The 22,917-nt window shown below is 39.8% G+C and overlaps 2 protein-coding genes across 2 annotated transcripts; one reads left to right on the top strand and one right to left on the bottom strand.

The window, feature by feature from the left end:
• Nucleotides 1–649: 649 nt before the first annotated feature.
• On the bottom strand, nt 650–5,474 carry LOC117293872. The gene is made up of 2 exons (XM_033776344.1): nt 5,214–5,474; nt 650–4,645 (listed from the first exon to the last, which is right to left on the bottom strand). Exon 2 carries the CDS (start codon nt 4,628–4,630, stop codon nt 2,768–2,770), a length of 1,863 nt encoding a protein of 620 aa, XP_033632235.1. The 5' UTR covers nt 4,631–4,645; nt 5,214–5,474; the 3' UTR covers nt 650–2,767.
• Nucleotides 5,475–5,622: 148 nt separating this feature from the next.
• On the top strand, nt 5,623–22,664 carry LOC117301257 (WD repeat and HMG-box DNA-binding protein 1-like). The gene is made up of 23 exons (XM_033785134.1): nt 5,623–5,998; nt 8,067–8,275; nt 9,263–9,414; nt 10,314–10,422; nt 10,832–10,929; nt 11,225–11,273; nt 11,931–12,130; nt 12,805–12,946; nt 13,440–13,626; nt 14,022–14,182; nt 14,520–14,704; nt 15,134–15,215; nt 15,370–15,535; nt 16,217–16,334; nt 16,751–16,856; nt 17,516–17,692; nt 18,117–18,248; nt 18,435–18,661; nt 18,881–19,107; nt 19,638–19,784; nt 20,455–20,596; nt 21,060–21,195; nt 21,712–22,664. The coding sequence occupies exons 2-23, from the start codon at nt 8,087–8,089 to the stop codon at nt 21,967–21,969; spliced, it is 3,390 nt and encodes a 1,129-aa protein (XP_033641025.1). The 5' UTR covers nt 5,623–5,998; nt 8,067–8,086; the 3' UTR covers nt 21,970–22,664.
• The last annotated feature ends 253 nt before the right edge of the window (nt 22,665–22,917 follow it).

Below are 22,917 nucleotides of genomic sequence, written 5' to 3' on the forward strand. Positions count from 1 at the left end.
CCGAGCTCTGTTTTTCTCAATAAGACCAAACATGTCCAGACTTGAATTTTCTGGTAAGTGCCTGGGATGCTCCGTTTGCAGTCCATTGTGATTCCGGAAATCATACTTCCCATCTCTCGGATTGGATATTAAAAAAAAAAAATTTTTATCAACTTTAGTGTACACAAGTTGAGTGGTGGAATCTTATGAAATCACAAAATCTCTCAAAGGAAATCAATATTTTGTATACGCATGAAATCCCATCAAAGAAATACAACTTTAAATTTTGCACCTCCATGATTTAGCCAATTTGTGAAGGCATTGAGGCTATACTGTAGTAGTACTTCAGGTAGGAAACGTGCAGTAAATTAAATATAACGAACATTATACATCATCTCGCTTAAATAAACTGTTAAAGTCTGTCGAGTGACGAGAGCTTTCATGATTAAAGGCACTAGACACTACATGTATTGGTAATTACTCAAAATATCTGTTGACATAAAACTTAACTTGGTAACGAGCAATGGAGAGCTGTTGATAAAACATTGTGAGAAACAGCTCCCTCTGAAGTAACAAAGTTCTTCAGAAAGAGGTTATTTTCTCACTCAAATATTAAAAGGAAGCCTTTTATTAGCATCTAAAAGCACACAATTTTTCACTTGCTATTTTATGCATTACATGTATATTGGGATACACCAAGTGCGAAAACTTGTCTTTGACAACCAAAGGTGTCCAGTGCCTTTTAAGTAGGAAACGAGCAGCAAATTAAATACATTAAACCATGGCAGTAGAATTCCCATGATTGAACATCGTACATCATTCTGGCTTCATAAACTGTAAAAGTCTAACCGAGTGACAAACGCTTTACATGAAGCATAGTGGCATCATGGTGGCATGCAGTCCACAATACAGTAGACCACATCCTGTTATAAGACTGCTGGTTTCCTCTGAGTGAACCCACAACCTTTCCCAAGTATAACTACCCTGCCAGGAATGTGCCTGCTATGTAATTGACACTCAATTTTTAGCCTGTAGAAAAAAGAAGAAAAAAACTGCAGGAGTTGAAGGGTGACTTTTATGTTTTACTTGGCATTTTCCTAAAGGTCGTTGAAGTACAACCATATCTGTATCTGAGTACACTTTGACATAAGGGAAAACAATTACCTTAATCCTTATCTAAAAACTTCCCACATGATTTACATGAAACTGATACACTAGGCAATTCGAGGTACATGTGATATGGAGCAATTGGTAATCTTTATCAAAACTGTTGCGCAACACCTGGACAAAATCAAAGCGATCAAAATTTCCAGATTATTTTTTTACTCTGTGAAAATAAGGGGGCTTGACACTTCTTAGATAATGTACAAGTACCTTCTTTAAAACAGCATTATCATTGACAACAAATGAGTTCAGCACAGATGTTGAAAAATCAATATTTTAGGAAGCGGTTATCTTCCACCCTGGAGGTAAAACAACAATAAAAACAACAAAACCTGTGAAAGGATTGTCTTTGTTTATGCCATGGTCAACCACAGGCCAGACTCTCAAGCATCAAGGCCATAAGGATTTGATGTACAATGGTCTTTAACAGCTGCTTGCATGTTGGCAGTTATTAATACTGTGGCCATGATAGGGTATTGTGGCTGTGTGTGTATACACTGACCATACAGGTACACACAGACAGCAAGGACTAAAAATTGCACCAGGAAGGTCGCGCTTATATCAGGTACATGTACATGTACAATATGATTCTGATCAATATTATAATGAAGATAAAAATTATTTTCCATGGAGTGAATCAGTGAATAGATCCTTGGCATAGCTTGACTTGTGGCATGGACATGCATAGAAACCAAGGCCAATGCCTTGATAAAACTCCAAAGATTTCGTGTCAATAATTTTAATGAAATTATCCTTTAAAGTTCAATAGGTTCACCTTGAACATGCTCTGTACTTCTAGCACACATCAATGTCATAGTGCTGTGGCTTTTTTGCTTTTCTCCCAGTCGCCTTTCGATACCATCGTGAGGAATGGTGCTATAGGATAACGATTTCATCAGGCACTTATGCATAGCAAAATATTTTGGCTGAACATATTTGTTTGCACACTGAATGCTAATACTGAGTAGCAAATAATGATTTTTGAATATCAACTGATACATTTTGCATGACAACGTTTTATAAGGATTGTCACTCCATGTATAGAGGGATATGAAAACATATGACAAAAGAAAGTACAATAAACAATAGCATTGTGGACAATAACTTAGTCATGGACAAGTCGTTAGATGTTTGTGCGGTAACGCTCTTCTGGCTCCTGACAACTGGCCCCTTTTTACTACTTTGAACGGGTCAGAGTTGCGAGACCAGCAATCGCACAAGAGTTAACTTGCAAGAGAGCGCTTTCACCATGACAAAGATGAAACAACTTGTCTGTAAGTCTACATGTATAACAATGGATGTTTCAAATAAATTTGTCAAGTTTTCAGTATTTTACTAAGTTGACAATATTAAGGATGAACACATTTATGCACATGTATGATCCACAGTGTCGTCATCAAATGTAAAGCATTATATTCACCTCTAGAAATTGTGCTGTTTCAATTAAAAGTCAGATGAACTTTAAAGTGAAACAGGGAGTCAAGTACCATAGCAAGAATAACATCTAATTAATACAACTTCCTTCCTGCACAAATTATATAAGTGGAATGACTAAAAATACACTGATATTGAAAGTGAGACACATGCACTTGAAGTTTCAATTCTAGACTTAGTTTGTGCGACTCTACCGAGATATACAAGTTTTAGTAATGACACCAATCTTTGGTTCTACTACAACGGGCATTTCAGGGACCTCAAACCGTCGCATGCGAACTCTCTGCTTGTAGTGGTATTCGCGAGAATACTCTTTTAGTGTGCGCGGTAGAGCCAAGTGTGTGATTCCATCGTACGATGTGTTCGAACAGATCGTCGCACGGGCCAACTCTTGGAGGGATGGAGGGTTGGGCCGGGGCAAAGGTGTGGTAAGCATAGGTTCAAAGAACATGCAGAAGTTAGGGTCCTTGTAATGTTTTAGGAGCCCACAGATTGTGTCTGAAGCATAGACGCCAGGATCGTGAGCGTCAAAGCTAAACTTGTGTTTCCATTGTTCAATCCTAGCATGAAGAGTTCGTCCATACCGACGGAAACTGACAGAGAAAACAAACTCGTCATGGGCGCTATCTCTCAACAGGAAAGTCCCCTCCGGCTTATTCTCCAGTAGAAGATCTGCCTCGAAACGATCGATCTTGCCCCAATAGAAACTACTGTCCATGATGCTCTTCTGGTCGGGGACTAAACAGTGCATGTAGTCAATCTGTGTGTGTACAGTCCTTGGAATGTAAGTCCCCTCTGGGGTCAGGGAGCCATACTGATCGTAGATATTTGCAGTTGTATGAGTTGATCCTGCGAGAACTGGATAACCTGCATTTGGGGAGGTGTTCAGTAAGGCCTCGGCTACTGCAGCTGCTGCAGATGGGCCCGGTTTCTCTTCTTCCTTGCACTCTTTGGGGCTGTTTTTCTCAGTAGGGGAGGTAGCTTTTGTGTCCGCTGCCTCTGCATGTGTTTCCACCTTCGTCAAGAAGTGGTCAAAAGGCTGATATCCTGGTGGTGGGTCCACACCCTCTCGTATCTCTTGTTCACGGAGAACCCTCTGAATGTCATCTTCACTTTCAATAGGATAATCTTCAGGATTAAACTCCTCTAGATTAATAACCGGTGTGTAACGTCTTGGTTGACGCGCGTCCAGTTCAGCTTTTGATGATTTTCCTTTAGTTTTTAGAGTTCCCTTTCCGGTGAAAACTTCCCCGATACAAGATTGAATACGCTTTGCATGAGGCCATCCTTTCCTACGAGTGTTAAAGTCTCGGCAAGGCAAGTCTTTGCAATTGGAGGATTTGTCCTTTGTGCCTAACTTCCGCATGATTCTCCCGCTAAACGACTTTGATCGAGGTCGAGGGGACTCTAATTTGACGTCTTTGACACTGGTCGAGGAAACCGAGTCTGTGTTTGAGCTCCTCCGCTGATGTTTACGTCCCTTGTGTCGGAACCTTGCAACGAATGCCGTAGCAACACGACCAATTCCTTGCCTCTTTTGTTGTTTAGAGGAAGGTTCTTCTGTTTCTGAACTAGATGAGTTAACAGTTACTGAATTGTCACAGATATCCATGATGATACGATTCGCATCAGCATTGTGCTGCTGCTGCTTATTCCCAGCCAAATTCTTTCCGTTCCTAGTTCTCGTTTTGAAACGATAATTCCTCACTTTCGGGCGTACAGACGGGCCAAGAGTTGGCTCTATTTCAGATGTTTTTCCACATGACTTGCACGGCTTGGCTTCCTCCTGTACTGGAACAGTTGGAGATTTGGCGGCTTTGCTTGCAGATTCGATATTCCCTGAGCTGTTATTGACGCCATCACTTTTATTGGTGGCGCCTTTGCTGTGCGAAGCATTGGAGTCATCGTCTCCATATTTGCGCCAACCTGCTGTTTTTACTGTTGTTCCAAGCCTCTGATCCGCTGAGTCAATATCAGTGACTTGAAGCTGCAACTCTGGGGACGAGTTAGAGCGTTGCTTTGAAGCGTGAAGACCCTTCTTCTTGGCTGCCATGATAATGCTTGCAAGCTATAAAGAAAATAATCACAAGCAATTTAGAAATAAGCATTTTACAAAATATCTTTAACATCTAGAACAATTTGAATGCGATTTCTTCATTTGAAAAATACTTCAAATAACTTGACTATTGAGAATCAAATTAAAGCTTGCTTTTTTCTTATTCTTAATCTTTCCATGATTGAAACTTGGCTAATTAATACTAATCACACAAAAATCAACTATTAAGTTGTACACAGGTCTAACAACACTTCCACTGTATTTGTACCAAGTCAAGTGATCAATAAGTGGTGTGGGGAAACTGGGTCAATCTATCTTCCTCGCGAGTGTTGATTGTAAAATAAAAAAAAAGTTCAGAATCGAGTGTACAGCAAAAATAGAAGTTCGGTGCTCAAAATAAATGGGCCACAATTTCATAAACAATCGTATTCGCTGTATAAACGGACTAACCCTAGAGTGATCGCAAAGTGCAGCAAGTATGAATCAACCCCATGACAAGGGCCCATTACCATACAAGTAAAGTCACCTACATCAGTTTACAACTGGTTGACTTTCAACAACTAAAAAAAAGGTTACGTACCACTTCAGAATTAGAGGTTTTCTCGTCAGTTCCGAATTCAATAATCCTTCAACAAGTCCGTCAGAGAACTAGCAGACCTAAACACATCCCTTCTCCCCGCTCCATGTGAAGAAATCACGGCAGGCAGACGCTTTTATTGGAATGGTTGGCCTGCAGTCAGCAACAGAGAAAGTCCCTAATTATGACACAGCTAGAACCAAACAGCACACACAAGTCAGTGAATTATATTTTTGTGTGCAGCATGTTATGTGCATGGGCTACACCATCAGTACACACACGTTTATGCATGAATGGCATACGGTCACCGCCACCATTAAGAAATCGGAAGTAATGACGTCATGTGAATAATTAACCTAAATTATTGAGTGGATGAGGCGCGCTGTTATTTCCCCAGTGGGTTGATTTGATGAGGATAAGTTTACATGCATAGCGAACCCCAAAGTACAATTATCTTGCACAAACTTATAATACAATTAAAAGTAGCGCTGCACAGATACAAGCCGACATATTATGTGTTGAACTACTAAATGTTTCAACCTACTTGGTTCTCTACGTGTACTTTATTGGTTTATCAACAGCTTTTTTCCATCACGTAAAAAATATTTTGTGGCACACAAGGAGAGCGCCCTCAATAGTTTGCTGTCATCAATTCGCGGGAAATCTCGAAGTATTGCGCGAAACACTGGATAAATTTACAGTTATATTCTACATAAGCAGTAATCCCAAAAAATCTGGAGTTTTAGCTGCTATGTTTGGTGTTTTGTACTAATCTTCAGTGTGAAAAGGTAAGTAATACCATTTTTGTTATAACTTAAGGCTTTTCTTTTTAGAAATTGCAGAATGCTTTAACAAAATGTCGATGTCAATATATATGTAAAAAAAAACTAAGCGAGGTCCATCCAATGAATGAAAACATTGTCGGAAATACACGACCCTTCTATCTATTTATTAAGTATTATATTAAGATTAACTATTCATTATTGTCTATTGATGAAATCCTGAAAGTTTCCGTTGGCTTACTTATTCATTTGATATTTCATAAACAAAATATTGATAGTTTATTAACTAGGCAGTCAGGTTGGCTAGGTCAGTAGTGAGTAGGTAATATTTCCCTGCCATATCTGTCGATTTTTTTCCAGTTTGATTTTCGGACTGGAGCCATGACTGAGTGCATCCATGAGGATTTTGTTTTTTTCGGTCCCAACCTGACTGCGTGGGTTCCTTTACTGCAGGTTGACAAGGGTTTTCCTCCCGGAAAAGTTTCCGTATGTGGCCACCACTTTTTCATTCGATATTAAAATTAAACAATAAAGTATCTAATTTACCTCAACAATGAGATATCCCTTTTTATAAAAATTTGTGAAAAAGTGGTGGCGCGATACGGAACAAAAGTTATCCTTCCTCCCATGCTAAAACTTGGGGTGAAAACTGATATTTCCGTCGGCATTTAGGATGTTTTGCCGACCAGATTCAGAATGATGCCTAGCCTGAACATTGATTAGTCTGACGTCACACTTTGTTCAGGCTCGTGAATGCGGCCAGAGAGTGGCCTCTTCTACTAACCTAGCATAGGTCAATCCCGGCCATTTGCACCTTTCACGCAGATTCATATGCATACGACCACAATTGAAGCTGCCAAATGTGACCTCGGCAGACCAATCAAAACACAAATATGTAAAGCCCAAGGCACTGCACGCTTATCCAATGAAATGATCATGTCCAATGAAATCAATGGCTCTTCAAAGCAATGGTAAAGACAGGGGACCAGTCTAAATGTTGCCAAACTCCTGTACACAGCAAAGAGGGTAGATACAATCGACTTCTGCCAGTGCCAGCTTCAGACATTTACACACCTCATATCTCATAACAAGTAAAACTTGTCAGATAAAACTACTGTTCCTTAGCTATATAATGGATGGATTTTATGTTCTTGAAAAAACAAAAACAATGGTTTTTACTGTACTCTCAACAACGTGCAAGTAGACACTGTACCCGTGGCGTGTCATGGCCTAGCAGTTTAGAGACTGGACTCAAGCTCAGGGGCGGATTGCACAAAGCGGTCTTAATCCGGTCTATGCGCTATAGCCGGCTAACTTGAGAGGCGCTCAGACAGTCTTTGATTTTAGACCGGTTGCAATAGCGCGGTCTATAATTAAAGCCAGTCTTAAATCTTAAGCCTGCTCCGAGCTGGCTATAAGCGGTCTTTGTTTTTGTTTTTTTATTATGCGGGCCCTACATTTGTAAGGCCTAGTTGTAGATGGTTTGATGCAAAGAGCTCTACGATGATACCGTATTTTAGAAATAGATTACACCCATTAGAGGCATTATAATGATGATACAGTGTACCGTGTTCTGTTCCCAAGAGTAAGAATATTACAACTCACAGATTTGATATCCGATGATTTAAAAACCAAAGCAAAAGGATGTTGTAACACCAGTGCTGCAGATGTGCCAAGTGTTATGGGACACTTGTTTGTATTGCATTTCTTTTCACCGACTTAACTAAGTACGGCTTATTGCAACAGGCTTAATGACTGACTAAGCTAAGACTGTCTAAGGCCGATAGCTGGCTATAACTGACTGGTCTAAGACCGCTGACTAAGACCGTTTTATCTCAGCAGAGTGTTGGTTCGAGTCCCAATCGTGATACCTGTGTCCTTCTCAGTTTCATTCTTAGTGGAAACATTTTAGTGGTGTGTAGTAGAGTTAGAAACATTAGGAGAGCTGAGCATTGAGGTCACCTAGTGTCAATAATTGATGTGTGAAACTGGCCCTTAGGAAGGAAAAAGGAATCAATGTTGAAACTTTGTTTTTGTTTGATCCTCCTCATTTGTTAACGATATTTCTCTTCAGATTTCTGTCCATCCAGAAAGATGCCTCTCAACAAACAAGAGATGCGTTTGGGTCACAGTGAGGGCCATACAGATGTCTGCTATGAGGAGACGGGGAACCAGATCTTGACGTGTGGGAGTGATGGAGATGTCAGGATATGGGAGAGCATGGATGACGACGATCCACAATCGGTCAATGTTGGAGAAGCTGCCTTTGCAATTGCAATGAAGGTATGGACACAATACAATTGTTCTGCCCGGCTTGATTAAAGCCCACTTCCTACAAATTTTGAAGGCACCGAATGATTCGCATCAGTTAACTTGTGCTGAAATTCTAGGAAACACTCGCTGTGAAAACAGCCCTGTGACGTCAACATTTGTATCGCATTCGTAGGAAGTATGAACTCGCGTAACTGTCCAAACAATAGTCGGCCTGATGACCCAACAAAAATTGGAATAATCATGAAGCTCGCATATCAGCTATTGTCAGGCATGGTTGATTCAAGCTGTTACCTAGCTTCATCCGATTCAAAAATCATAATCGACACTCTAGTTCCACTTTTCTTTAGTATCTGTTGCCCACCATTGTTGGCACTGATTCGTCTTGTCTGTATGCAGGATTCCGAGTTGAGAGTATTTGCTCTGAATCCAAAATAAAACATCAACCCCCTCCCCTCCACCCCAGTCTTTCCCAGAGTTGCAAGTCCTCCCCACAGTTGCAAGTCCTCCAGCAAACGTTGTGTATGACATCCAGTGCCGCAGTTTATTGTCTTCATGTGAACTAGTTTTTCAGTCCCAGCTTGTTCATTACAAAATTTCAATACATATACTATACAAGCCGATAAAACGGCTAAGAGGCACTGTGGTATTGCTCATCACTGACTGTTAATGCACATCTGTTGATCAAGTCAATTTTTACATTTTGTTTACATACGGTACATGTAGTTTTACTAATAATATTTTTGTATGGGGAATTTTTTCTAGCCCGAATTTGGTAACCCAAAAGGTCTACATGGAACCGGTTAGATAAAGAAATATTATACAGTTCTAGTCTTGATAAAAGTTGTTTATGTTACTGTGAAAGCTCCAAGGACATATTAATAGAATGTTGGCCCTGCTCAGAATGTTCAAACATTCAGGTTCAAATGCTCTCATGAGATTTGTTTATATCCTCTTAACACATGTTGATTTTATTTATGTGCGCTTGTTTTCTAACAGGGGGGCAAGCTGTACACAGCCTCAGAGGCTAACACTATCCAGGCTCATACTTTTCCAGAGGGGGCCGCTGATGGTATCGTTACTCGCTTCACAGCGCCAGTAACACACTTCTGTCTGAGTCAAGACGGAAATAAAGTCCTGGGTGGTGCAAGGTAATCTGTCCTATCAATAAATTCCTTTTTTATAGACGTTAAATTTGCATTGGGGATAAAGAATGTTAATTTTGGTTGTTACCCATGTACACCGATGTGTGTTAGCACTATATACTCAGTACTTACCCGAGTTCTGTGAAAAAAAATCACAGGCATATTACTCGGGTGGGATTCGAACCCGTGACCTTTGTAATTCTTGAGCAGTGTCTTACCAACTAGTCCACCAAGATTGCCCAATGGCTAGAGGCAGTTCGAATCCTATGCTTAGCATCCTAAATTCCTTCCCTGCATGGTTTAAATTTGTAGTGGTTTAGACAAGATAAGTTCAAAAGAGACTTGTACTAATCAACTCTTGATTAATTTTTCTATTTAAAAAGGTTAATAAAAGATAGGTTATTAAAATCCTCAAGCATACAGGGCCCAATTCCATGGCTCTGCTTACCACCTAATACTGCGCTTACGAAGAGCAGTTATCCACTTATGTGCTTGCTCTGTAAGCATAGAATGCCTGGTAATGTGGAGTATGCACGTGCACAAACCAGAATTCCCTGCTAACTCATAAAGCCGCAGGTCCCGTGTGTTGTGTACAATGCACCTAAAAGAACCCAATGCACTTATCGTAAAATGAAGGGGTTTTGCCCCTGGTCTGATCAGCAGTATATTGTGCCACATCACCGAGTAAACCATTACATGGTGCTATAAAGGAACAGGTCCACGGAGCTCCTAAAACCTTGCAGGAAAAAATACTGAGCGCTTTGACACGCCTGTAGGGATGTGATAAAGGGCCATATTAGAACCTAGTATTAGTGTTAATATTATTTCTTTAATAATATAGTGGGAGCATTAGCTAACCAGTATGCTCAGAATGATTGTGACATTGTTTTATGTTATTCCTTTAGTGATTTTACAATGAAGTATGTTGACGTTGAGGGCAGCAATCAGAAGACATTCCACGGCCATAACGCACCTATCCTCAGTGTAGCAATCGACCCTAAACTGGAATACATTGTAAGTAAATGGAATCATCATTGACACCACAAACTGACACATGCAGACCAGTGGAAAGTGGTAATCAGAGAAAACAGTGTTTTAAATGTGTAACGCATTTTGGTAACAAGCTTTCCTTCAAGGATTTCCAGGTATTTTTAACTATTTTTTTCTGAGTGGAAAAAGTTGTGATATTCTTTCTACTTTATGTCTGTTTTTTTAGTCTGTGGGCAGTGCTTGGCGGGCCTACCCAGATCTAACAAATTTTGCTGTGCACTCTTGAGAAAAATACACCGTGCCGCCCAGCACAGATTTCCATCAGATTGCACTTCAGCAATGATGGCCATATATTTATACATGAATAATTTTGTTGAACTGCTAGCCCTTGGTATCCATAGCTTGTAACTGATTTTACTGTCCATGATTTTAGGCGTCCTCCAGCTGTGATGGAACTGTCAAGATCTGGAACATCGCTGACCAAGCTTGGGAAAAATCTGTGTCCCTTATTCCTAAGTGCAGTGATGCAAGGTAAATAAAGGCCACAAAACTCCAATAAAAGACCATTCCTAACCTGACCACAGCTATTCAACTCAAGAGGTTTGCGGTAACACAATGTGAATGTCTCTTTTTGAGTTGTGTTGGTTCTGAAAAAGAAATGGTGGTAATGTTTCAGAACCAACACTACTCAAACAGAGATATTCTTGTGGTGACTGCAAACCTCAATTTGTTATACTTCCACCATGCAAAGTTTCAAATCCTACTCACAGCTTACTAAATTGTTCATCACTTACGTGTATGGGTTACTTTTTCTTTTAATTTTCAGCTTGTCGAAAACCTTGTGTAGGTTGTCGTGGAAACCAAATTCAGGAGAGGTGAGTAGAGACCGAGTGTGGAGAGAGAATCTTGTGACTGTACTAAAAAAAAGGGGGACCAAAGAGTATTGTCCCAAGTACCGAAAAGGATGAGCTGCGGTCCGACCTACCTTTTTTTGGGACGTTGAAAATTTTCTGAATGTTAACCGGACGGGAAAAAAATATTTCCTCAGCAAAATTTGGCTGTACTTGCTCCCAATCAATGGAAGAACAAAAGTTCTCAGACTTTTGCCAAAAGGTGGATACAGCTGCACAACTGTCTTTATAGTCTGATAGACGCAGTACGACACCTGGAAACAATTTGTTTGTGTTGGCGGCTGGACAGCAGACGCCAGTCCCCATGGGGTTGTATCATTGGGACTTCCTACCTCTGCAGACTCCTTGCCCTTTGGGATGTGATGATTGATGGCGCTCTGTCACTCAAACAATACCCACCCCTCTTAATATAGTCAGAAACTATTTGCATAAACCGTCATCTGAAACATATGCTGGCATTTTCCGTTATTTCTAACCTCGCTTCTGTTTCAGAAGTTCTATTCTTAATGTTAAGTTCCCAGAACCTCTTTCCTGCTTTTAAACTCTTCAATTCCCCACAGGTATGAATAATTTGTTACTCCTCTAACAATTTGTTCCCTTGTTTTTTTCTTTCTTTTTTAGCTCTTGGCTGTTCCCCTGGAGAAAGAAATCCAAGTATTCGAGAGGGACACGTGGGACATGGCATTCACGTTGACCCCAACAGAGGTCACTGGGTTTATCTCCATTGTCCAGTGGTCTCCGTGCGGTCAGTTCTTGGCCTCGGCTAACACTGATGGAAGTATCTGTATCTGGGATGTTGGGTCAAGGGAGTGCATTGATAGGTAGGAAGCCAGTTGCATCAGCAAGAGACCAAAGTTAAATTTAATTTTAATAACTATTTCTTATATAGCGCATTTCACAATAACTTTACATTGGTGCCCTGGTCATTAGGCCAACAACATTCCTTTAATCTTTCTCGACTCCCCTGGGGAGTATACAGCCCTGAGCTGCCGTGGCACTCCAGTGGCTTTTGCATGCACAATATCAACCTCTATCGCAGGTACCCAAAGTTAAATTTAATTTTAATAACTATTTCTTATATAGCGCATTTCACAATAACTTTACATTGGTGCCCTGGTCATTGGGCCAACAACATTCCTTTAATCTTTCTCGACTCCCCTGGGGAGTATACAGCCCTGAGCTGCCGTGGCACTCCAGTGGCTTTTGCATGCACAATATCAACCTCTATCGCAGGTACCCATTTTATGCCCTTGAACAATAACAAAATCTGTCATTTAACTGCATAAAAAGTCTATTAAAGCCTGCGCCATGTGAACATGTAGATCGGCCCTTGCGCTCAAAAAGTTGGTCCTGCTTTTTTTCTAAGGACGAATTATCATGCCCTTTAGAATCCAAGCTGGAGCCAAGGAAGATAGGAGATGTGGAAAAGTGCCCCTAGTTAAAAACTGACAACCAAGATATTTATTTATTTGTTTGTACATTTTATTTTGTGTAGGACTAAACACAACAAGGGTCTATCAATCTGTGGATTAGTCTGGCACCCAACTGGTGGTAATGAGATTGCGTATACTGATGTCATGGGAAATGTAGGCGTGTTGGACAACGTTATACCAGCGCATAGGAAGAAGGAATCTCAGGTAAGATCAGTGACGGGACACCATTTGTTTGCGAGTAAAATCTTCTGGTTTTCACGAAACATTTAACCTCTGGTAATTGTCAAATACCAGTATTCTCACTTGGTGTATCCCAACATGCATCAAATAAAAAATCTGTGAAATCTTAAAAGATAATAATGAAAAGAAAAAATACCCTTGTCTAAATAAAAGGCATCAGATGAAGTCTTTCATTATTTGAGTGAGAAATTACCTCTTTCTCAAAAACTTTTACTGCAAAGGGAGCTGTTTCTCACAATGATTTATACTATCAACAGCTCTTCACTGCTCATTATCAAGTAAGTTTTTATGCTGACAATTAGTTTGAGTAATTACCTATAGTGTCCAGTGCATTTGAATCAAATCATCATTGTATATCACTAAAAATCGCATCAAGATAAATTGGGTTTTTTTTGTTTAAAATCTGCACAGTGTTTGGATTTGTAACTAATCAGGTCTTCTCTTTGAATCCATCCAGGTATCTGAATACAAGCAGTCTGCTGATTTGTTCGATGACGAAGCCATCGACGAAGATTTCCTTGATGCTGTTACACAAGCCGAGGTCGAGAATAAATTGACCAATGAGGATGAAGATGGTGATGATGTCACGCCTGCCACGCAACACAAACGCATAATGCAGATTCAAGATGATGACAATTCAATTGGTTAGTAGAGAATTAAATAATCAAAAGGGTATGCTGTTTCATGCATAATTTCACGGAGACCTGTGCCTTGATGCCCTTTCAAAAGTTTTCCATACACATTTTCCACTGGAAGTGCTCTTTGCGAGAAGAAAATGGCGTTGCCCTCACATAGGTGAAACTCCAGGCCTGATAACTACAAAAACAGCATTCTCTTGCTTGGTTTTCTATGACTGGTTTTCTATTGAACCAGTGAAGGCTTTCACAAAGAGTTCTCGAGTTATTAGGACTAGTTTTAAGTTTTTACTAACTCCCAAAAAGTCCTCGGACTAGTCCTATGTATGTTAGGATTTTTTGTGTGAAATTGATCCCAGAAAACGAGCCTACCCTGATTGAATCCTGAAACTTTTCTTTTCCAGATGGCAGTTCCCGTGTCGGTGATGATGGGGCTAGCATCATGTCCGGTGCACTGGACGCCATGCAACCCAAACCAGTTGTGTACCAAGGTCCCCAACCTACCCCTCTACAGAAACCATTTATCCCTGGTGCCACGCCTGTACACCTATCAAGTAGATTCATGGTAAGTTTGTGATTATTTAATGAAATAAACGCTTGACCTATTTCTGAAGACTGGCACGAGTATGTTTGTACACAAGTTTGTATTTTGCCTTCAAATAACTTTGTACTTCTCGTAAGTTAACACTTGAAGTTATGGCATGCTCTGGCAGCAATATGCACCACTCACCTTGTATCCTCTCAAGGTGTTGTATCATGGTTGCTCCTCATTTAATCATTCTTAACAAGCTACTCCAGATTTGATAATTCTGTGCAAGGGTTATCTTTTATAACAGCAAACAGCTAATTATAAATCTACAGTATTATTATTATTACTACTTGTCTTACATCTAATTTTCTAGAAATGGAATTCCGTTGGAATCGTACGTTGTTACGACACAGACGACGAATCCTCCATCGATGTTGAGTTCCATGATACCTCAGTTCATCACGCCATGCATTTTGATAACCAGTTGAATCATACAATGGCCGACCTATCAGCAGAAGCCGTTCTGCTAGCCAGCGAGGGCCAGGGGGATACAGCAAGGTAAGATTCAACCTCAATCCCAGCAGCTGATATTGGACTATGTTTCTGTTAATGTTTTGTTACCACTTGTCGCGCTGGCCCAAAATCTGCACAAGTTTGACAAGGGCCCAAATCCGTTTTTTGTTTTCATGACCTGCTCACAGGCCTGTGTAACTAACTTGATTCATTTGAAATGGAATTGTGTCAAAATACTTGCATTTCACAATTGTGCACTAAGCGTACTACAAGGTCCATACAAGTGCTCAAATTTTTTTTAACAAGCGTGCACGCAAAGTAGTCACCCTTGTGAGCCAATCAGCATTGTTTCTCAGTACATCCCTACCAGGGTAAAGTGACGAGGCGCCGCTGGGTAGATAAAGGGTTCTTAAGAACTGCATATTTTTATTATTTTTATAACTGTACTCAACATGTCTTTTTGTTTTCTCCTAGCCAAGTGATCTGTTACCATTTTGCATCCTGGGACAACCAGAAAGATTGGAACACTTCCATGCCCAAGGGAGAAAATATCAAGGTAAATAAACACAGGATAATCAACACTATTTTGGATTTCATAATAGCCCTATTCTATATCTAACTAGATTGCTACATAGGCCCTATGACATGCCTAAATGTTCATTGGTGTTCTAGTCAATACCCATGCCCTTTCCTTCCCCTACTGTCTGCAGGCGGTAACCCTTGGTTTTGGATGGGTAGCTGTAGCAACCGACAAGCGATTAGTTCGACTGTTCAGCATTGGTGGTATGCAGAGGGAAGTAATTGCCGTACCAGGTCCAGTGGTGTGCCTTGCTGCTCATGGTAATCAGCTATTGGTGGTGTACCATGCTGGGGCGGGTAAGTGTTTCACATGAGGTTGTGGTTTTTGTCAAGATTGTGCTTGATTTTAAGTTTAGATTTTGTTTGTTTGCACTGTTTAAACCTTTTCATGCATGTACGTCCTTCGGATGGGATGTAAAGCCGTTGGTCCCATGTGTTGTGTAACGCGTGTAAAAGAACCCAGTGCACTTATCATCCCTGCATACACCTATCTTTCTGAAAGTTTGTTTATACTCAAAGCCTTGAGTACTTTGTTTGGTAGATACGTGCGCTATATAAGACAGCGATATATACGTATCGCTTATTTTAGTGATAAATTTGTAACAACAATACTTTTTTTTATTTATTATCATTAGTATTATTTGGGGTTTTTTCTTCAAGTGGTGACCCCCAAAAACATAGGCACATAAAAGCACTCTCAAGAGTTGAACGCTTTGTGTGATCTTTATATTTTTGGCTCATTGACTAGAGCACTAATGTAAAGCGCATTGGTAGGTTACTGCAACATGAGCTCTAAAAAACTAGTTATTATTATGGATGATGAAGTACTTTACACTCGGTGCTTTCTGTGCCCTGTGAGAAAAAACTGACCAGCCTGGATTGGATTCGAACCTACACTCTTTAAACCTAAGTATAGAGAAAGTATACTTATATTCTCCTCAAATCCTAAGATTTTATTTGTTTTCTTGGTGTGTGCAGGAGTACCAGGGGAGCAATGCCTTGGGGTCCAGTTACTGCATGTCGGTGGGAAGAAGAAACAACAAATCTGTGGTGGTCGGTTACCAGTGAGCCCAAAGGCGTCCCTTGCTTGGTTGGGGTGAGTGCTTGACAATGCAACAACAAAAACAATACTTTGTAAACACGTTTTTTTTTAAACTTGATAATGCTTGAACCAAACTCAAATCAAATCAAATCGGGACTATTACTGGCATTATCATCGTGTACACAAATGAGTTTTTAGCACAAGTGTAATGTCACATGAAGCAGTTTGAGGTCGATCAGCTCTTGGCAGGTTTTTTTTATACAAAAATCGTTTAATTTTCATGTAAACTTTCATACATTTTCTCTAAAACAGTAAGTAACCAAGCTGGTGTTTTGAATGCTTTGGTTACCTTAGAGTTGGCTTTAAAAAAAAATTCTGTATGACAAGGCTCTTAAGATCGACAGTGTTGTGATAAATATCGATGCTTTACCTTTCTCTCTTTTTTGAGCCTTGTTTGTTATGGTTTCTAGTTTTTCAGCTGAAGGGACACCTTGTGCCGTTGACACTGAGGGCGTGGTCAGAGTCCTAAATAGATCTATGCTGACATGGATGCAGATTGCTAACACCAAGAACCATGTGAGTAACAAAGGCACCTCAACTAGTCTGAAATGTTTACTCTTGGACGTATCAAACTTTGCAACAAAAACAAGTTTTTGATAAATGCTGAAAAGTGATAATTTTTACTTCGGATACTTGACTTAAATTGTTATTATGTGTCAAACTTATAACAGATTTAATTTGTTTGTTGAAAAAGAGAAATTTTGAGACCCTAGATGGAAAAACTATTCCAGATGTTGAAATCAAAAACAAATGAAAGCATGCAATGTTTCAGCTTCATGCAATGTTTCAGCTTATATCGGCTGGTTCCCTCTTGTTCTTGGAAAACAATAATGCTGAATGGCCATTTGCTCTTTTTTGAAATTACAAAGTTGCATGTCTGGTTGTCTTCAGAAGGTATAGCACTACAGCCTGAGTGAATCTAGGCTAAAATCCACAGCCTCAATTTGATAGGGTGGATTTCACAAAGAGTTGAGGCTAGTCTTATCTCGAATTACTCATCCTAACTAAGGACTAGCCTTAAGATTTTTAATAACTCCCAAAGAGTCCCAGGACTAGTCCTAGCAGGACCATCTTTGTGAAATCGACCCCTGGTTATACAATCAAGACCATCTTGAAACTTGTTATCAGATGTAAATAATTAATTTAAGATTGATTTTTTTTTCTTTTCTTTTTAGACCAAGAGTCGCTCAGACCATTTCTGGGTGGTAGGATTGAACGAGAGCCCACAGCAACTGCGATGCATTCAGTGTAAAGGAGCTCCCTTCCCTCCTACGCTACCCAGACCTGCCGTCATGGTGCTACCGTTCCAAATTCCCCTTTGTGACCTGGAAACGGAGAAGGGACAGATAGAGGTAATGAATTCTGCAGCCGATTTCACAAAGCCCTAGGATTAACCCTATCTCGAATTAGGACGAGTAACTCGTCCTAAACTAAGGATGGGTTCAATCCGTCCTAAGGTCTATGAATACAGAACTGAACTCGTCCTAAGTCCTAAGATTAATCCTATGTTAGGAAGAGGTTGGTGTAACAGCTGGTTCTACATATATTTAGTTTGCGGTAATACCATGTGTGTATCTACTTGTTAGGTAGATAATGTTCTTTTGATGTAAGATGGCATTATGAAGCTCTTTGCAGTGAGTAATATTTGGGAACAAATCAAAAATAGAGAGGTTTTGAAAAGCTATGAATGGATGCAGTTAGGGACACAGTAACCATAATGGAGTGCCGTGGCTGACAGTTTGATGTTTTTTGTTCATACTTTCTGTTTTTCTTCAGGAGTCATATTGGAGAGCGGACACCTTGAGCAGACATATTGACTACAGCACATCCCAAGGCTATGATGAAGACGAGATGAACAAAGCACAGGCTGAGCGAGAAAAGCAAGATAGCATTATGAAGCTCTTTGCAGTGAGTAATAGTTTTGCAATTCACCACCTTTGGGAATTGAGGCATTGCATGTGAGGTATCAATCTATATATAGGGTTTGCTGTAACACCATGTGTGTATCCACCTAGCAAGTAGATACACACATGGTGTTACTGCAAACTAAATGAATATATAACTAAATATGATTATTCAATGATTTGTTTGCAGTTGGCCTGTCGCACCGACAGGGAGTTCCGCGCTGCGGAGATCTGTCAGCTCATGACGTCCCAGCATGCCGTGTCCCTCGCCATAAAATACGCCAGCAGATCACGCCGGATGGCGTTGGCCGAGCGACTCAACCTATTGGCACAGCAGATGATGGAAGAAGAAATGGCTGCCATGGAAACCGAGCAAGAAGAGGAGAATGATGTGTATCAGGCACCACATCACACAGCGTAAGAGTTTTATTTTAAGCATCTGAACAAATAGTAGCATCAATCTTTGGCGTAATTGTTCCTGCTTCTTCCCATTTTGTAGCGTGTCGTGGCCTAGACTGAGTAGTTGAAAAACGGTAGTCGCGACTCGACTAAGCAATCAGTAGTCACGACTTCGACACTAGACACACTAGTCGCCTAGGCATAATTACAATGTCATCAATGTGGCTCTCTCTGTAGGAGGGACAGAAGCACGTCTGAATGGTCAACGATATCCAGAGCAAGACCTCCAAATCGCCAGGCATCAAGACAAGATCATGAGGAGGAGGAGGAGGAGGAGGCTGAGGTAGAAGACGAGGATCAACCGATGGATGAGGATGGTGAATATGATGAAGATGGAGGAGATGGTGAGATGCCTGAGATGAAATCAAGACAAACTCCCGCACTGGTCATCAAACCCAAGAAAGGTACAGCATCTGAATTATTTATTGATTTTTCAGCTTTACAAATTCAGTTCAATTCAGAGACCGTTCTTTACCATTTCCATTTCCCTGGTTAACGATAAACATAGACATACAAATTAAAATTAAATCAAGTAGTAATAAAAAACTAATTAGGGAAATGGAGCTAAACCCTGATAAGCAGTTGCTTGTGTTAGGGAAATTCTAACGACACCAACAAATTTTCAGAGGTCAATTTTAAGTGGAACTTGACAGTCTTACGTTATGTTTAATTAAGTTATATATTATAGCTTGATTGCAACATAAGGAAAGAAGCGCGCTTGTGGAAATATACAGAAAAAACATAGCACGTCAATAGCACCCCATATTCAACTCGGCTGTCAGCCTTGTTAGATGTGGGATGCCGCAGAAGCGCTATATTACACTCATGGTTGTGTGATAACTATTATATTTTTTAGTTATACTGTGGAAAATAAATGAACCTTGAATCTTGAACCCTTGAATCCTTACACTTTGATGTATTTTTCCCTAACTAGATATGCATCCCAAGTCTGCTCTACCCAGCAGTCAACCAAGGAAGAACCCTTTCAAGAAGAACTCCTCTTCTGAATCTCAGGTGGCTAGCAAAGGAAGTAGCGTCTTCGATAACATGAAGAAGACATCTAAGATCAAACTCAAAAGCCGTAAGTAATTGATCAATTTATTTTGTTCTCAAGGCCATTAAACTGTTGTGCATTTACTCCAGAAATTTTTAGTGTTTGTCAGGCATGATATTCATCTTACTTTAATCTCATTTTCAATTTTTGCGTTTGGTTCAATTCTAAAAAACGGTTATTACATAATCTGAAATGTATATGAAAGCCTAAACCATGGGTATGTAGGTCAGCCTTTACAGTCAAGAAAATTTTCCCACTTTTTTCGTAGGAACAAATATAATGCCTGGTTTGTGAAAGACACTGAAGGACAGCCTTTATGATAAGCTTTCCTTTGAATGTTTAATCGACTTGATGTACAAAAAGTCTGTAATTCAGCCCTTGGCTGCCATGTGATATTTTCAGCCATGATATTATTCCTACTGAAGATTTCTGATTTATTTTGCCCTTGGAAAATCTGAAAAATTGTGATTAAATAGCCTCTATTATAGCCGGCACCATGTGTACATTTTGTTCAGCCCTTAAAATGCTTCTACTTTTTTCAAGAACCAAATATCCTACCTGATTTTTATTGAATCGACTTGTAATGAATGAATGAATGCATGAGTTCACAATTATTATTACATCGGGGATATTTCTTATTTTTAATTCAAATGTCCAAAAAGGGTTTTCAATTTTCAATTGTGGTTTTTATCAACAGCTCCTTCTGAGAAGCCGATCGAGTCCAAAGCGAAGAAAGGCAAGACCCAAGCTACTCTATTCGGCAACATGAAGTCACCCAAACAAAAGGAGAAAGATGAAAACACTAAGTCGGAAACAGATAATTTTGCTGCAGTTAAGAAGTAAGTTCCATAAACGAGCCCCTGGGTATATCACTGACATGCTCAAATTGAGATCTCAACAAAAACATCTTTGTTCGTCTACATCTTGTTAACTTTTTGTTGTGCCAAGAACTCACTATTCAACTTTTGCAGAGAGATCATTCTCTGTATATGACCCCAACATCAGGACTAAGGTTCATGTACAGATCAGAAACGCCAGCACATTCACCTCATTCAAGACAACTATTTTTCTGAAGGGATATAAACTGTATGGAAAGGTTTGCGGTAACACCATAATGACTATCTCTAAACGATTTGAAGTGGTTCTGAAAAGAACCATTGGTTTCAACTGTGTTACTGCAAACCTTTCCATATTGTATTTTCAACATGCAAAGTTTCAAATCCTACTTGGATATAAATTGGTCGCGACCGGTCAGCGCATGAAAGAGTTAAATAATGTTTGGGGCAACGTGTTTTCTTTCAGAGCGCCATCTGGATTTTCCTTCTGGCTGTCTGAGAACCAGCCGGGTCTAGCTGAGGAGAGTCCTGAACTATCAGAGGCGGATCTTGTCAAACTGGCCATGCAGAAATGGCGATCACTCACACCAGAAGAGAAAAAGGTTGGTACATATATTTGGTTTTCAGTAACACCATGTGTGTGTATCTACTTGCTAGATGAATTATGTTCTTTTGAAAACTTGTCTTGCTTTATATTGTACTATTGCGGAGAAGATTTTCAGAATTTAGGAGACTTAGTCCTGAAAATTACTGTCCTGCTTTTTCCCAAATATTTGGGAATTTACTTCAAGACTCTAGGCAATTTTCAGTTCACCAAATGAACAACAGTTAAATATTGAATTGCTGGTCTTGTATTCCACAAGACTTCAGGTCTGAAGCCTTCCTTTTATGAGGCATTTGAAAGCACACAAATTTGTGCACCAAGTGTGTTTTTTCTTTCTTTGTTTTTCTTGCAACTTTGATATACAAATGAGCCAAAACTTTCAATTTTTTTTTATTTTTATGTATTCAATACACCAACTGAGAATATTGGTCTTTGACAATGGCCAAACTTGTCCAGTGCCTTAATGAAAGCTATTTGTACCAATATTATATGGCTGTTTTTGTCTCTTTTTTAGGAATGGGGAGCCAGGGCTAAGAAATCTGTCGAACCCTCAGAACCGGATGCAGATCCCAAAGAGAACAATGCACAAGATACTCTCACTGAGGGAAAGAAACGCAAACTATCAACGGACGATGAGGTCAAGCAGGGGTCAGAGAAGAGGGTCAAAGGTCAACAAGGAAAAGTGAATAATCAGAATGGGGTTGCACCAAAGAAACCGCTACTCTCATCAACGAATTCAAAACTTGCTGGGTTTGCCTTTAAGAAAGATTAGTTTGTATATATTAATTCAGCAGTTAGTTATCATTTTCCCTCCCAAAATTGTGCCGCTGCTCAGTAATCAAGCAGCATTTTCAACCTTCAGGTCTTGTGCCTCTCAACACTTTTTGTGAAATATACTGGGTTTTTTCATTGTATGCATTTTGCGGTTCTCGTTGTGTTTGTATACAACAGTCCTGGTTTTTCTCTTTTGACTTTCCAAAAGCGCTTTGAGACGTCACTGTAATTTGGGGCTAAATAAAAAATGACTTCAGCACTTTTTATATCTTAAATCAAATAATAAACCCAGCCAGTTTATTAATGGAAACTGACCGGGTTATTATTTGACAATGATAAAGTTACTTCCTGGCTGTCGCTTCCTATGTTGGTTGTCATGGGTATGACCTCTAAACAAATATAACGACAAAATAGGGAGACTGCCACTATAGGCCTAGATAGCCGAGTTGGCAGAGCACCGGCACGTTATTTCAGGGGTGGTTGGTTCAAATCCAGCTCCAAAATTTTGTTTGTTGTTCAACCCAATGGTTGTTTAGTAGCCATTTGAATGAATTTACCAAAACATTTACGTTTAATAGTATATTTAAGTACATTCTATTGATATTTAAGTTTGAAAAGCAAGTTTAAAAATTTGTTTTGCCTTGGTCGAGTTGGTCTTTGAAAAGCGTTTGTAACCTATTGTTATAAAATGCATATGGGTTGAAAGATGTTGTAAAAGTAGAATACAATGATCCACACAAACATGCCTCGAAATTGCACGGTTTTCCTTTTACCTCGTCGACTAACACGGTCGGCCATTTGACTCCCATATAATGGCCGACCATGTTAGTTCGCACAGTAAAAGGAACACGCAACTTCGAGGCAAATTTGTGTGGATCATTGTATTCTACTTTCAAACCATCTTTCCAACATATGCATTTAAAAAAAAACGGTTACAAATGCTTTT

The sequence above is a fragment of the Asterias rubens genome, chromosome 1 (genome assembly GCF_902459465.1).
Source record: "Asterias rubens chromosome 1, eAstRub1.3, whole genome shotgun sequence".
NCBI lineage: Eukaryota > Metazoa > Echinodermata > Asteroidea > Forcipulatida > Asteriidae > Asterias > Asterias rubens.